At 28.2% G+C, this 18,116-nt stretch overlaps 1 protein-coding gene across 3 annotated transcripts in view; it reads left to right on the top strand.

Annotated features, from left to right (window-relative positions):
• Positions 1 to 18,116, top strand: part of LOC107454189 (cysteine-rich venom protein AnHyalC) — a 44,991-nt gene continuing 26,875 nt past the window's right edge. The window contains exons 1-2 of one of the 3 annotated variants that reach the window (XM_071188020.2): positions 1 to 36; positions 5,406 to 5,456. In XM_071188020.2, coding sequence (XP_071044121.1) covers positions 5,435 to 5,456 — 22 coding nt within the window. In that variant the 5' untranslated portion in view covers positions 1 to 36; positions 5,406 to 5,434. Of the gene's footprint in view, positions 57 to 5,405; positions 5,457 to 13,230; positions 13,366 to 18,116 lie in introns of those variants that run through there. The other 2 variants (XM_071188019.2, XM_043041027.3) reach the window with 2 other exon arrangements.

The following is an 18,116-nucleotide window of genomic DNA, read 5'->3' as shown; positions in this document are numbered from 1 at the left end:
CTTTTGAAGCTATTGTGAATGATACGAATAATGCAGGTAGGAATCAATATTTCTTGGTATGTTAAACCAATTTTTACGTTTTTTGCATATATTTTCAAAACTTCAAAGAAATAATATTTTGTAATTATATTTCCATGTTTACAAGACATTTTGTTATATTATCACCTTTTCTAGGGTAATGCTTGTTATTATATTGCATTACTTCAAATATAAGACTACGTAATATGAATCGGGTTGAGCATGGGTAACTGTAGATGGCCAATTAAAAGAAATTTTATTTATTGTAGTTATATTTGGTACAGTGGGTGCTTAAACAGTGGATCCTAAAAGACCTTTACGATCAAATACAAAAGCAAGATTGTCTAACTTGGATGAAAAGTTTAAATATCTGGAATAGCTGGGAATTTAAGTATCAAATATATGCTTTAAAATTAAACGTCTAAAAACTTGATGAATATGCCATGGTAATAACAAAAATTGTATGTCTTTAAATCCAAGCAGCAGAAGCCAAAATAAAAAAAATCACCTTTGGTCATATTCTTTACAGTACGAAAGCTACGCAAAGAAGCTCTCAAGAGATGAATCCAAATGTATAAAAATATCTGTATCTCCGTAAATATTTGAGATAGGCTCATGAAATTTTAAAAAATAAATCAATTTTAGTCATATTCTTTACAGTACGAAAGCTACGCAAAGAAGCTCTCAAGAGATGAATCCAAATTTATAAAAATATCTGTATCTCCGTAAATATTTGAGATAGGCTCATGAAATTTTAAAAAATAAATCAATTTTAGTCATATTCTTTACAGTACGAAAGCTACGCAAAGAAGCTCTCAAGAGATGAATCCAAATTTATAAAAATATCTGTATCTCCGTAAATATTTGAGATAGGCTCATGAAATTTTAAAAAATAAATCAATTTTAGTCATATTCTTTACAGTACGAAAGCTACGCAAAGAAGCTCTCAAGAGATGAATCCAAATTTATAAAAATATCTGTATCTCCGTAAATATTTGAGATAGGCTCATGAAATTTTAAAAAATAAATCAATTTTAGTCATATTCTTTACAGTACGAAAGCTACGCAAAGAAGCTCTCAAGAGATGAATCCAAATTTATAAAAATATCTGTATCTCCGTAAATATTTGAGATAGGCTCATGAAATTTTAAAAAATAAATCAATTTTAGTCATATTCTTTACAGTACGAAAGCTACGCAAAGAAGCTCTCAAGAGATGAATCCAAATTTATAAAAATATCTGTATCTCCGTAAATATTTGAGATAGGCTCATGAAATTTTAAAAAATAAATCAATTTTAGTCATATTCTTTACAGTACGAAAGCTACGCAAAGAAGCTCTCAAGAGATGAATCCAAATTTATAAAAATATCTGTATCTCCGTAAATATTTGAGATAGGCTCATGAAATTTTAAAAAATAAATCAATTTTAGTCATATTCTTTACAGTACGAAAGCTACGCAAAGAAGCTCTCAAGAGATGAATCCAAATTTATAAAAATATCTGTATCTCCGTAAATATTTGAGATAGGCTCATGAAATTTTAAAAAATAAATCAATTTTAGTTATATTTTTTACAGTTACGAAAGCTAAGCAAAGAAGTTCTCAAGAGATGAATCCAAATTTATAAAAATATCTGTATCTCCGTAAATATTTAAAATAGGCTTACGAAATTTTATGCAATTTACATATAACCAAAGTAAATGATTCAAATTGCAAATTTGTTGCTATATTTGTTTTGGTATAGTTTATTCAAAAACACTTTTTTTCGTTCGTAATTTATTGGTGGTACCTCAAACTTCTAAAATCTTTCAACTTCATTGATACGTAAAAGAAATTACGTAGCCTAAAAACAGTTATAAAATAATTCTCTTGTTGTTTCTTGAGAAATTTGAAAAAAATTCCCAAAACTGAAAGTGTTTCTTCAATTATTGTAGGGTAGTGTATGGAATGAGTATACGTATTGAAAGTATATGAAAAGAAAGAATGAAAGAAGATAACTAAATAATCCTTAATATATGTATATATATATATATATATATATATATATATATATATATATATATATATATATATATATATATATATATATATATATATATATATATATATATATATATATATATATATATATATATATATATATATATATATATATATATATGAGAGAGAATGAGTTTTATAAATGAATTTACGTGTTTAATTTTGGTGACACTACAAAAAGCATTTTGGAAAAAATTTTCCCTACATTGTACTTTTGTGAATATTTTAGTAAAAATAAATAAAATATTTCCTTAAAACACTATGGAATAAGTAGAAGGAAAGTAAGAATAGGAAAATCGAAAAAATAATGCAGAAAATATGTAAGGAATGAGTTCTATAAATAAATTCACTTGTTTAATTTTTTTGAACCTACAGAAACATTTCGGTGAAAATGTACACAACATTACATTTTTGTGAACTAAATGTTGGGGAAAATAAGTTAAATATTTTCTTATAAAATACTGTGGAATAAGTAGAAGAATAGAAGAATCGAAAATAATATTTAAAAATATATTTATGGAATGAGTTCTATAAATTAATTTACATGTTTAAATTTTGGAGACACAGCATAAATTTGATAAAATAATACATATGGGGTTATACTAAATAAACAGGTTGGAAAAAGTTGCACAAAGCCGATTCTTTAAAGTTTTCTAATTTTCTCTAAGAAATTCCTTGAATAAAATTGTTTAACTTTTTATTTGGTTGATAAAACAATCCTTTAATTTGAAATTTATACAAATTATTTATTGTAAAAAATGGCTTGGAGAGTAAAATATTTATTTTTTGGAAAGAAGCTATAGCTTAATTTTATCCGACCAGGTCGGATAAAACCAAGTATATGTAGAAATTATATAAATTTTTTTCTACTGAATTTTTAATTTATAGCAACAAATTATATTGACCCAACTGCACATACGGAAGTTTAGAATCCAGAGATATAAGGAATATGTATGAAATTTATAATAAATAGAGCATAAATCTCAAATGAAACTTTGATCAATTTCCTTTGTAATACTCCAAGTTTCATGTGTCCATCGTTTATAGTTTGATACACTGTATATAACCTTCCAGAAAGAAAGGTTTAACATATTTTAAACGTCATGTAAAATTTATTTTAACATTTGAAAGCAATAGCTAAAAATACACAACCATACGTTGAACTCACCAAAAGTTATAAGGAACTATAGAATTATCATCATTTTTCTAATAGAATTAATTAAAAAAGTAGACTTTGACAAACGAATAGCTTACTCTGTTTTTCATTTATCTCTAAAAAGCACGAATTCTGCCTGTAGCTATTTTCATGGAGTTTCTGAAACTTTCAACTTTCTTCAATTTTATGTATAATTGAACGAGAACCCAAAGTTTGTACCATTGAAAACACAGGGATGACATTTCCAGCAAATTTTAATACACTATTTCACTTCAGAAAATTTAATCACTAGGTTAATTAGTTATAAATGTTGTAACGTAAAATGTAATAGGGTAAAAAGAAGTTAGTAAAAAAGTAATACTTAGTAAATTTGAATAAAACTTTTAACTGGCATCTCTAATGCAGTATTTTATGAATAAAAATTCAAAATTTTTCGGTAAGGCTTTGTTAAACACTTTGTTGAGATAGATAGATAGAGAAATAAAAATAAAAATAGATCTGAAACTTGGAATGAGTTTCTGAAACTTTCAACTTTTCAAATTTCTTCAATTTTATGTACAATAAGAGGAAAACCCAAAGTTTGTACAATTAAAAACACAGGGATGACGCTTCGAGCAAATTTTAATACACTATTTCACTTCTGAAAATTTAATCACTAGGTTAATTAGTTATAAATGCTGTAACGTAAAATGTAATAAGCTAAAAAGAAGTTAGTAAAAAATAAAAATAAGTAAATTTTAATAAAACTAATAACTGGCATCTCAAATGTAGTATTTTATAATGAAAAATTGAAAATTTAAATTTTTCAATAAGGCTTTGTTAAACCCTATGTTGAGATAGATAGATAGAGAAATAAAAATAAAAATAGATAGAGGGGGGGGGGAGAAGGAGAGAGAGAATTACATACATGACAACTCCTTTAGTTTTTACGAGTGATTTTTTTGGAACATTTAAAGCGTTATTGAAATTTAAACTTTACCGTTTCATTTTTGTTTTAAAATGATATTTATAATGACAATTAAAAATTAGCAATCAAAACGAATAAACAAGATATAATAATCGCACAGTGAGAAAAAACTATGGTCAAGGCTATTAGATTAAGGAAAATGTATCGCATTTCTGGATCTATGGGAACTCTCCGTTGGTTTTTGCCGGAGCACTTTGTTAATGATTTCGGTAAAATTAACAATAAAATATGGTTTTATAATAACTAAATTTGAATAAAATTGTCATAAAATTTGGTACTTTTATCATTCCTTCTTTGAGGTTGGCATAAAAACCATTTATTCGGTTTAACTTGCTTTTTAGTTTTACGATTGTATTTTTTACTAAGCGTATGGTAATCAGCTATAATTTATAGAGCCAGGAGTTTCGGTAAACGTTAGCATATGAACGGAAAAATTACCAAAGGAATGGTTTAGGTACAGTGTCTTTCCGTTTTCATTATTAGAATCACGTTTTATATTAAATTATTTTTATCAGATATGTCATTTCCATATAGTACGGTAATTTTGTCGGAATGTCTTTCTCTGTGTACATTGAAGTTTTTAAATGATGATAAAGATAAACAAATTAAATCTGACCTTGACTGTTATATCAGTTAGGACTTCCGGTTTGAAAATATTATTGGCACTTGCACTTTTTGAAGTAATTAGCTTCTAAATGCAGTCATCAGATTTTGGATAGATGATAGGTTAAGTGATACAGTATCATTATCTGCTTTTAGAATTTGTTTTCTATTTAGGTCTAGATTTATACCCTCAACAATTGAGTTTCGTGCAAAATATATTTATTGTTGTAAAGAAGTAAAGTCGATAGTTTTTAAGTTAATGAGACCCTTATAAAACCTTTATCTAGACTTTTAAATATAACCAATTCTTTATCGGACTTTTAATATATCTGTTTAAATTATTTATATATAGTGGCAAAATTCTTTTAATTCCAATTTATTACTCTTTTTACCACTAAAAAATTTATTTTCTGAAACCGTAGCATTCGGAGGATATGTAAATTGAGCTTTGAAACATCTTCTGAGAAGTCATAAAGAAAATTAAAAGACTTATTTGAATTACTGTTTACAATATGTATAGGATTTTTTCTGCAAATTAGTAAAGATAGGATAATTGTAAAAAAATGCCATAAAAAACTCCCCATTATATTAAGAAATATAACGAAGTTAACGTATTTTCAGAACTGACTCCTTGCATTGAAAATGCCGGAATGGTTATGTCTTCATATTCAGGTAAGAAATTCATTATAAATTATGCATTGTTTTAAGTAAATTACCTTTCTAATATGTCGCGTATTAAAATTCCAATGTTGCAAAAGTTACTATTTCACATATTTTAACAATTTATACACTTATTTAAAACTTCAGCTCAATTTGTTTTACTTACTTTTGTAACATTTGTTTTATTTTATGAATTTGAAAATAGCGAGAGTAAATATATTAATATAACTTATTCAGGGTTCGTGCTCACCTAATAACACTCATAAAATGGTATTCATTTTGTTCTAAATAAGCTTCAAGTTTCTTAGAATAAGATTTTCCTTTAGAATGAAAAATCAAATTCTCTGATTTCGGAACCAGATATATTTCCTTTGTTTTATTAAAATATTCTAGTTGTGAAAAACATAACATCATTCTTAAAAACATTCATCTTAATATTGCTGCCGTTTTTTAATTTTTCCTAGAAGCATATGAGCACAGTAAGTGTTTATTACTTGATGTATTTTGTGTCTGCATGAATTGTTCGGTCCTTAACTTATTTTAAAATTAATTTATCATATGCTGGTCAAATTATTTTTATTTTGTTACTTACTTAACCCTAACTATTTAATATTTTTTTTAATCTTGAAAAGATATTATAGTTTTTATGATAATAGCTCTCTTTGCTCCGAAGCCCCTTCAGGCTTCGGATACTGCCTAAACATAAGAGTGAGAAAATGTTCTAAAAATGCAAAGAAAAAAAAAAGGAAGAAAAAAAGGAAAAAAAGAAAGAAAGAACGCTCCATTACTACAATAAGCGGATTCAAGATTGAGAATGGTCGCGTCTACAAGAAGTATTGTACGATAAAATTAGGAATTAAAAAAAAAAAAAAAAAAAAAAAAAAAAAAAAAAAAAAAAAAAAAAAAACTAAATCGAATTCGGACGTTACGGAAAAAAATGATACTTACAAACCTCAAACCGTTAACGCTTGACTTGTTAATATTAAAACTTGAAGATCAAAGGAAAAGAACGGTTATGTCGACGAAATCTAACTCAGAGAAAAAACGACTTTTCGCGCTGACGGGAATATTGTTCTTCATTTAGCTTATTACAGGGTTGTCCAACTGCAAAGAGCCCACGGGCCAGAATTCCGGTCACTGATCACCTGGCGGGCAGCAGTTTCAAAAAGTTGAACAATAACCTCTTACCTCTAATACAATAACAATTAATAGTTGAATTATTAGTTTTAAAGCAATGGAACAGATGGATTATAAAACAATTTGCTTATATTTTAATGGGAAAACTGAGCACCAGTGTGCAGGGTAGGAGTGCTCTTGACCTTGACCTGTAGATGTCCTGTACCTTTTTGTCCTAATACAATGAAAGGAGTGAAAGAGCGATCAAGAGGAAACTTCGGGGACCCCGACTTGACCTAGAATGATAGTCTCGTATGCTTCTCGATACCATAAAATTTCGAAAAAAGAAATATGCTGAATAAGAAGTTGGCGGGCCGCCAGTTGGACAGCCCTGGCTTATTATGGCGAAATGCCAAACTTATAAAAATCTCAATTTTGATTTCTTTTGTCACTTACGGTGATTGTTCAACTGCATGGCAGAATAGCTTCCCCCCACCCATCTTCACTGTGTCATAACTCTCGGGGAGAATCATTTTCTCACATTATTGATTTTTCAAAGCTTAGTAATCCTATAAATGCAACACATGACAGAAATGACGCTTGGATCATTGTCCTTTTTGCCAAAAATTTGCTTAAACCATTCTCCTCAATTGTTACATCGACACCATAGCATATTTACGGTGGACATGTTGCATATCCCCCAAAAAAGTATTAAGTAAATAAGTTCGGTACCTTATTTTTAATATTTTTAAAGAGCAAACAGTTCTCAAATGAATAAGCTGCTTGCTAACGAGTTAGTGCACAACTAATCATCTAAAGATTCAATATATAAGTCAATTATCTGTGAAACTAGAGCAGTGAATTTAAACAAACTTAATTGAAAAAAAAAAGTAAAAAGAGTCTTTTTGTTTACGTTAGACAACTGTTCCTAAGTATCAGGTATAAACTGTGCATATAAATATAAATTTTTACAATGAATCTTCCAACAGTTTGCTTCGAAAACAGTCTTACATAATTGAGACACACCTTTTAAAGTCATTTCGGTAGATGTCAAAGTATTTAAATTAAGCAATTAAAAAATGTAAATTGTTTTGTTGTATCGTATGATTCATTAGTTTGCTGTATATTTTTTATGAGATCGGCGTTTATGACCTTTAAAAAATTTTTTTTCTAGGATTTCGAATATTTTTAACTTTTTTTCCCTAAAACCACTTCAAAATTCAAAAAATATATTTAATTCAAAAAATATATTTAGGAGAAAATTCAATGACTACATCTATAGATACTTTTTTACTATCACTCTTGAAGCAGTTTGTTTCAAAGAGTAATATTACATACTTTTTATAACCGTCGTTGAACAGCCGATCCAATTTTTTGAGCTTACGACTACTAATGTTCAATTCCGTAGTCTTGTAATTTTAAACCCAATCCAGAAGACAAAGGAACTCTTGTATCAAGTATTCGTAGAAATGGTCCTTCGTGAAGAACTTTTTTGATGAAACTAACCCTCATTTTGGTTACATGGAGAGGAAAACCACGAAAAACTCCCACGGTTAGCTTCAAGACAAGGGGACTCTAACCCATGATCCGTCTACCACTGTGGACATTTTGCGTGAGCACTGTGGTCGGTGCAAGCCGAGTGCGGAATTCATTCCGATCAGCCAACGCTGGGATTCGAACCAGGTTCACCTTATCAGAAGACGAGCACTCTATCCCCTAAGCCAGTGGTGCGCAAACTAGGGGTCGCGACCCCTCTGGGGGTCGCCAGAAGTTTTTTGGGGGTCACCAAATTTTTATGAAATGCATTATCCCTGCATGCTGCATACCATACAGTGTACATATAAAAAGTGAAGCGCCATCACTCACTGTTTAATTGCAATTGGATTTCCGAAATGTCACGAAATATCGAGTCAGAAGTCATAAAACGCATACAAAATTCATCGGTATTTGCTTTACAACTGGACGAGACTACCGATATTACTAAAATATCACAACTAATTATTTACGTTAGGTTTATTTTCAATGAAGATATAACAGAAACGTTTTTATGTTGCAAAAATTTGGAAGGAAAAACAACTGGAGAAAAAATATTAGAAGTAATAAATGAATATTTTGAAACAAAGTCCCTTACCTGGGCAAACTGTGTTGCGGTTTGTACTGATGGTGCTGCAGCATTAACAGGTTCGAATAAAGGGCTCAGAGGCTTAATTCAGAAGGTGGCACCTCATATGGTATTTAATCACTGTATGATTCATCAGAAAGCTCTTGTTGCAAAAGATATGGATGAAGAGTTGCACAACGTATTACAAGACGCTGTTAGTTCAATTAACTACATTAAATGCAACAGCCACAACAGCCGTCTCTTTTCAATACTTTGCAATGAAATGGGCTCAACGTATGAGAAATTACTGTTACACATCGAAGTCAGATGGCTTTCACGTGGGAAAATACTACGACGGATATTTGATTTGAGAAATGAAGTGTACATGTTCTAAATCGAAAAGAAACATAGATTGGCAAGTTACTATATCAATGAAGTTTGGCTAGGGAAGCTGACCTATTTAGTTGATATTTTCGAAAAACTTAACGACTTAAATTTGAGCTTGCAGAGTGAGAATTCAACTATCATAACTACAGCCAGTAAAATTCAAGCTTTTAAGAATAAGTTTAGTCTCTGGCAAACTGAACTGAATAAAAACAACACCAACATGTTCCCTTGCTTTAACGATTTTATCAAGGAAAATGATATAGATATATTTACATTTAAAAACATCATTTCCAATCACATTGAAAAGTTAAAGAAAATTTTTTCGAGAAGATTCGAGGATTTTCCTGAAAACGATCTTGGTTGGATTCGTGATCCATTTTCCTTTGACATATGCAGTTCAACGCTTCAAATTAGTGAGAAAGAGCAATTGATAGATCTGATTAGTGATTATACTCTTCGAAATCAATTTAAGACTCAGCCTTGCCAAACATTTTGGCTATCCGTGGAGAAACAATATCCCGTTTTAAGCAAGAATGCCATCAGAGTGTTAATACAATTTGCATCAACGTATTTATGTGAAACTGGATTTAGCAAACTAGTTTCAATAAAAACTAAATACCACTCGCGTTTAAAACCTGAAGATGACATGCGAATTGCAATTAGCAACATACATCCAAACATCGATGAGATAATTAGAAACTTGCAGCCACATACATCTCATTAAAGGGCAATTTACTGATTTTTGTGTTATACAAAAAGTATTTTCTTAAAATTATAAATAAAATTAATATGAGTCAAATATGATGATGTTTTTATTCGATGAAACGAAAGAAACGCTCGAAATATACATCGTATTTGTGAACATTTATCTCTAGGGGTCGCCAAAAATTTTCTCTCTACAAAAGGGGTCGCGGTCGAAAAAAGTTTGCGCACCACTGCCCTAAGCCATCACTGCTCCCTTATTACGTAATAGAAGTACACGTTTTAAAATCGCTACGATAAAATGTCAACGTATTTAAATTCAGCCATTAAAAAATTAATATAGTTATGTCGCGCCGCATGCTTAGTTGACTTGCAATATATTCTTTATAGATTGGCGTTTCTGATGACCTTTATGAGATTTTTTTATACTTTCGAATATTTCCTTCTCTTTTTCCTAAAATAACATTTTATTCATGAAATATTTAAGTGAAAATGCAATATCTATACACATAGAAACTTTTTACTAGCAATCGTTCAACAGTTAGTTTCGAAAACTGCTTTGTTTCATAATTGAGATAAACGTTTTCATGCCGTTTCGTATTTACAATAAAATGTCAACTTATTTAAATCTTGGCATTAAAAAAATTAATATCGCTTAACTGTGCCGTCCTCTTAATTGATTTGCAGATTATTAATTGATTCTTCATAGATAGAAAGGTATTTATGGTGACCTTCAAAGAAATGTTTGTAAGCTTTCGAAGATTTCCTTCTCTTTTTCCCAAAGCCTCATTGTATTTATTCATGAAATAGTTGAGAGAAAATGCAATAACTGTGCCTATAGACACTTTTCTTACTAAAAAACTTTTACGTTTTAAAATTTTTACTTCCTAACGGAATAATGTCAACTAATTCAGATATTAAAAAATTAATGGCGCTTCGTTGTGCTGAATGCTTAATTGGTTAGCTGGATATTCTTTGTAGATTAGCATTTATGATTACCTTTAAAGAATTTATTTTAGACTTTCTAATATTTCTACCTCTTTCTCCTAAACCACACTATATTCATGAAATATTTGCGAGAAAATGCAATATTTGTATCCATCGATACTTTTTTTTTTACCAAAAGCCTTTTACGTTTTAATATTTTTACTTCCTTACGGAATGATGTCAACTAATTCAGCCATTAAGAAATTAATGGCGTTTCGTTGTGCTGAATGCTTAATTGGTTAGCTGGATATTCTTTGTAGATTAGCATTTATGATTACCTTTAAAGAATTTATTTTAGACTTTCTAATATTTCCACCTCTTTCTCCTAAACCACACTATATTCATGAAATATTTGTGAGAAAATGCAATATTTGTATCCATCGATACTTTTTTTTTTACCAAAAGCCTTTTACGTTTTAATATTTTTACTTCCTTACGGAATGATGTCAACTAATTCAGCCATTAAGAAATTAATGGCATTTCGTTGTGCTGAATGTTTAATTGGTTAGCAGGATATTCTTTGTAGATTAGCATTTATGATGACCTTTAAAGAATGTATTTTAGACTTTCTAATATTTCTACCTCTTTCTCCTAAACCACACTATATTCATGATATATTTGGGAGAAAATGCAATAGTTGTATCTATCGATACTTTTTTTTTACTAAAAACCTTTTACGTTTTAATATTTTTACTTCCTTACGGAATGATGCCAACTAATTCAGCCATTAAAAAATTAAAGGCTTTTTGTTGTGCTGAATGCTTAATTGGTTAGCAGGATATTCTTCGTAGATTAGAATTTATGATGACCTTTAAGGAATTTATTTTAGACTTTCTAATATTTCTACCTCTTTCTCCTAAACCACACTATATTCATGAAATATTTGTGAGAGAATGCAATAGTTGTATCTATCCATACTTTTTTTCTACTAAAAACCTTCTCCATTTTAAAATTTTTACTTCCTTACGGAATGATGTCAACTAATTCAGCCATTAAAAAATTAATGGCGTTTCGTTGTGCTGAATGCTTAATTGGTTAGCAGGATAGTCTTTGTGGATTGGCATTTATGATGACCTTTAAAGAATTTATTTTAGTCTTTCTAATATTTCTACCTCTTTCTCCAAAAACTACGTTGTATTCATGAAATATTTGCGAGATAATGCAATAACTATTCCTAAAGTTACTTTTTTACTATCAATTTTTCAACAGTTTGTTTGGAAAAGTCTTATTACATAATTGAGACAAACGTTTTAATATCTTTATTTCTTTACGGTAAATTGTCAACTAATTCAGTCATTTAAAAATTAATAGCGTTTTTTTGTGCTGTATGCGTAATTGGTTCGCCGTATGTTCATTATAGATCGGCATTTATGATGACCTTTAAAGAATTTTTTTGTCGAATATTTCCTTTTATTTTTCCTAAAACCACGTTGTATTCCTGAAATATTCAGAGAAAATGCTACAACTATATCTAGAGTTACTTTTTTGCAACTAATCTTTCAGTAGTTTGTTTCGAAGATAATATTATTGCATGTATGAGACACACGTTTTTATTTCTCTATATACTCACAGTAAAATATCTAGGATCATCTATTGCAATGTTTCGACTTAGTTTCGTATTCTTAATAGGTCGGCATTTATGATTCATGGCTAGGATGTAAATGACCTAAAAATTATTTAAAAATGCCCTTATAACGGAATAAAAGTTTCTGAAAACCGCTAAAAGTAACCAAACCTTAAATTAAAAAAATAATTCCATAATTTCAAGAACATCGGGATTGTAGTGTATTTTCTAATATTTTATGATGTTCTTAAAATTGAAAGAACGTCAATTGTCCAAAAGAAATTTCTTATATCTTAAAAAGTTTGCACACCATCAACGCTTTGCTCAGCATTTTTTTGGAGTATATTTGAAATAATGATAAGTAAGATTCAATGCAAAACTTACTGCAATTTATTAAAAAAATATGGATATTGAAAAAAACGACTCAAAAACGTTTTATAATACCCTTTTAAAATGACCAAAAATGTGAAAATTAAATAAATAAATAAATTATATATTTATCCTCACCATCCTAGGCCTAAATTGTCATTAAAATATTGTTGTAGTCAGTCTTTCGAATATATTTTTTCCCAAAAAGTTTTTTCTCTATTTTCTAAGAAAATGTATTTATGTAAGATTCCCCACTAAAGACTGGTACTTTTCCAAGTATCATTCTTTCAGCATATTCTTCAGAAGAAAGGTTTATTAAATGTCTGGGAGACGTTTAAAAGAGTTTGTTTCTTTTATTGCTCACGATAAAATATCTTTAAATTTCTATTTAACCACTAAAAAATAATAACACTTGGATTTCGTGTCTAATTTTTAATTGAACGGTAAGGTGATCATTCAGAAATTTTTTTTAGTCTATCTGGCACCTTTTATTCTATTTCTTTCGTTCTTTTTTTTTCTCACGCCATGTTGTATTCACAAAAGATTTGTGAATCAAAGGTTGCAAATAAAAGATTATATTCATAAACAATCAGTGTAATGAAAGATAACTAACAATCATATATTATCATGAAATCTCTTTACCCCTTTTTCATGGCCGTTTGTATTTCTTCCGAATTTAAGTTCAAGTGAAGAAAGTAAGTATGTCGCTGAAGTTTTAAAACAATTAAATATTTTTGTTTAAGTTTAATCATTTAAAAAATTAACATAATTGTTATCTATCCAGATCTTTACATCTATATTTATTTAAATATCTATGTCTATATCTATATCTATCTATCTGTCTCTCTCTCTCTCTCTGTATATATATATATATATATATATATATATATATATATATATATATATATATATATATATATATATATATATATATATATATATATATATATATATATATATATATATATATATATATATATATATATATATATATATATATATATATATATATATATATATATATATATATATATATATATAGAGAGAGAGAGAGAGAGAGAAATATGAAAACATATTATTATCTAAGTATTTTTTTTTAATTTCATAATCTTTTTCAGTCAAGTCATATTATAAAAATGGCAAAAAACCTATTTTATTGCAAGTTTTCTGTTAACAAAGTTTCCTATTAACTTTGAGAAAAAAGTATGGTCAAAACTACCAGAATACGGTAAAATTTACCATGTTTATTGCTCTATGGCAATACCAAAAATCTCGATAATATTTACCAAATCGCTTTGGTAATGATTTTGGTAGAATGATATTATAATATATGGTATTTTAATATGCATATATTATGTATAATATGTAAGTAATATGTATGTATTATGTATAATATGTAAGTAATATGTGTGTAATATATATGTGTATATGTATGTAATATGTATGTGTATATGTATGTGTATATGCATGTATAATATGAATGTCATATGTATGTAATATGTATGTGCATGTATAATATGTATGCAATATGTATGTAATATGTATGTGTACATGTATAATATGTATGTAATTCCTATGATATTATAAAATGTGATAATATTTGATAATTTTATCATGATATCTTAGAACATGTCATTGAAACCATTTATTCTCTTTTCTTTCAGTTTTGTATTTTTTTCTAAATGCGTGGTAATGAGAACTATAATTTTGTAAACCAGAATTTACAGTAAACTGTAACTACATGAAATGAAAAACTGCCAAATGAATGGTTAAAATACTGTACATTAAAATTTCAACTAGAAATATGTATTCTTTTTTAAAATTAGAAATGTTTTTATTATACAGTAAGGAAATTTTAACCAGAATTTTTTTCTCTCCGCATAATGAACTACAAGTTAGATAAACTATATAACCACATTAAAAGATCATACTATTTGTTTTACCAAAAATCACGAGAAAATAAAATTTATAGCCCACATTAGAAGAGAAATGAAATAAAATTCTACACTGTAAAAATGGATACTAAAATTTTAGGAAACTTTCTTCGTTTCTGACGAAACCGTTTTCTGGCTTATGCTCCGGACGAACATTTTGTCAGAGTGCCGAAATAACTATCACTACTTCTTCAAAGGAACATATTTCCTCAATCGTAAAGAAATATTTCGTATTTCATCGTTGTAATTTCATCAATTGAAGAGTTACTTTTGTAGATAGATTCGTTTTATGTTGAAAAAGCATGTTTGTTATAGATTTTAGAGTTTACGTTTCGTCACTAATTATGCGATTTAGTGACGAAATGATTCACATGATTAACGAAATACAGCTGAAGAAATCGTGATAAATCGTGAAAAGTGAGAGTTTAATATCTGAGAGGGGATATTATTTTGATATGAGAAGTCAGTAAACATTACCAGTACTAAATAACTTTTTTACATATTTATTTTTCTTTCCGATTCTTTCGCACTTTTAGAAATAAAATATCGACTTAAAGTCACGCAGGAAACCATGAGTTGTATTTCTTTGTTTTTGACAGAATTTTCGTAGCGGAATCATGTCATTTTTAATGAAACGTAAGCTGTCAAATATTTGATAAAACTACTTCTATATTCATGAATCATCTTAGTGTATTCATGGAGATTATGTTGTTTCCTAATTGTATGTGTTTGTAATTACAGTCGATAAATATATAAACTTGCTTTTCATCTAAGATTTATAAAAATGTTACCTTTTATGCAAATTTATGCCAAGTAAAAAATTCCATAAACTTTTGAAACACTTTTATTTGGTTTTGAAAAGGGTGTACAGTGAGCTGCCTTCCTCTAAAATAAAGATAACACTCTGAATAACTTTTGTGCTACTGACCAAATTTTCCATTCTATACATATCCTAATATCCTAGTTCTATATTTATCCAAACGATATTTAAAGTTTACTATTAATTAAATAGCTGATTTTATCACAAAACATATTTCTCTTGTAAAAACATTCTTTTTTTCCCCTGACGATATTGTCAATTTGATCATTAAAACGTGGGAGGGGGGCTCTTGAAATCTGGAAATATGGTCTCAATAGTTTAGCACAGAAAGCGTTCAAAAAATTAGGCCTCTCAATGTTAATTTTACCTTCTGCGTATTTTTCAAATATCGGAAACTTTTTAAACGAATCGAAATTTCTTTGCACACATCTATAAAAGACTCATTCATTAAGAAATAAGTGCATAAATTAAATAATTTTAAATAACAATTTCTTAATTTTAATGTTTCCTCTAATAATTTTCAAAATGATTTAAATAGCGAGTTACGCAGTTTTGAATGACAAATTTTGAACCAAAGCGTGTAAATACTTTATGAGCATTTAATTCTTTATAATTCCGAAAAGCTGTATTTTTAATTTTCTTATCTCAAAATGACGAAACTCTTTTGACGAAATTCGTATCTTCAAACTACAGAAATTTCCTCAATTTGACGAAATGTTTGCTCGGAGCATTTCTCGGAACACAATTATGTCAAACACAAAGTAACGGTTCGAAACATGGAAAATGAAATTTGTGTATCATTTCATTGCCATAAAATTTCGCGTCATGTCCATTATTTAATTAATAAATATTAATAAACTTTTAAAAATTTCATTAATAAAAATGCAAATTTAATTATTTTAGAAAATTTTCTTCATCTTGTAGTTTAAAGTTTTACAAAGTAATAAAAGTGCAAAACTAAATAGGAAATAGAGGTAACGAATAATTTGGGGTGCACAATTTTGATAACGAATAATAACGAAATATTGCTACGGCTTAAAGTAATAAACACTGCAAAATTAATTTCGTGCAAGGGTCATTCTTAGATTATGGGTAGTTTTATGTCTTCGTATTTTTAATTTGTATTTCTAAGATAGACAGTTTAGCAAGTCAGCTATGAATGTTTGAAATTTTTGTCAATATTTTTTTAAAGAATAGCCACATTTCGATGAAGTTCTTTTTTTCCTAACTTATGTAGATTTTAGATTTGTTCCCTTATGCGTAATTTGTTTTTATTTCACGTTTAACAAAGTCTTATGAAAAATTTTAGTGCGGTGCATGTGATATTTTTGGTTTCATATCTAGTTATAACGCTCCAACTTTACCCGGAAAAGTCACTGATAGAAATACAAGTTTTAAGCGTTTTCTGACCACTAAAACTAGAATTTATGTCAATCTTTTCACCGAAAAGTTGTTATAACCGTATCAAATGGCCTTATTTCCGACTAATTGTAGTGCCTAAATTTGAACTGAATTTCGGTTCCCGTTAACACTACATGTTTTAATTTTTTTTCCTAGCTTCTACAAGCTGTTTTCATCGCCATTTAACTGCCAAATAAAATTTATTGTCAATCTAAAATTTGACTGCTTTTAACAAAAAGAACAGGCGCAAAACTAAAATGATAATTTAAAAAAAATATGTCTTTAAATTAAGTAAAAAAACAATAGTTTAAATTTTGTCACATCTAAAACATACTTTTCAGGATTTTAAGTGAACACCACTTAAAATATTCCCAAGTTTTTCGAAAGTGAAGCTCTTCACTTTTTAGTTTCAGGTGAAACAAAAATGAAATTACTTTTTCTTTTTCAGATCAGTTTAAAAACATAGTTTTAAAGTGTTTATTTAAAAAAAAAAAGAAAATCCCAACTAAAAACTGAATAACTTAAATTTTATGTGTAGTTTCAGCTATTTATATTTGCTTACATACCCTTCTAAATTTTAAGATTTTGTCAAAGATTTTGTAGAGTGATAGTGAAAAGTTGAAATTTTTTAATCAAATTGATTTTTATCATCACTTATGAGCATGACCATTAGTCTCTGCTTTATGCATTTGTTTCACTTATTTATTAATACGGGAGGACAAAATTTATTTAATTCTCATTTATTAAAATGCTAATTATTTATTAAAATATAAAACATTATTAAAATATTTTATTAAATATATAAAATATTAGTAAGTATTAAAATATTAATATTTTCAAATATTATATAAAATATTAAAATTTCATAGTAGTTGAGCGCATGTCTAATACACTGTAAAAAAATTCAGATCAAATTACGGTATAAAGTGCAGGCAATTTGGGTGCATCATCTTTGAAATCCATTTTTACCATAAAATATTATACCGTAAATTTTACAGTAATATTTATTTAGTTAGCCTGATTTCTCAGTAATTATTGCTATAAAAATTACGGTATTAGATATGGTAATATTACGGAAAGTTACGGTAAAATTACGGTAATATTAAATTTTTGTTTCTTAACGTGCTCCGAAAAAAATGGTAAAATTTACCGGCACCCTGAATGCAGGTACTTTTTACCGTTATTGAATTCTGAATTTTTGACAGTGCTATAACAACTAATGCTGTCAGATTTTCACGAAGTATTTCATATTTAAAGCGATAACAAAATATAGGCTTTTCTGCTGAATTCT

This window comes from Parasteatoda tepidariorum, chromosome 12 (genome assembly GCF_982258835.1).
Source record: "Parasteatoda tepidariorum strain Cologne lab strain chromosome 12, Ptep-v5.0, whole genome shotgun sequence".
Lineage (NCBI taxonomy): Eukaryota > Metazoa > Arthropoda > Arachnida > Araneae > Theridiidae > Parasteatoda > Parasteatoda tepidariorum.
This window is presented reverse-complemented; position numbering and strand designations above follow the sequence as displayed.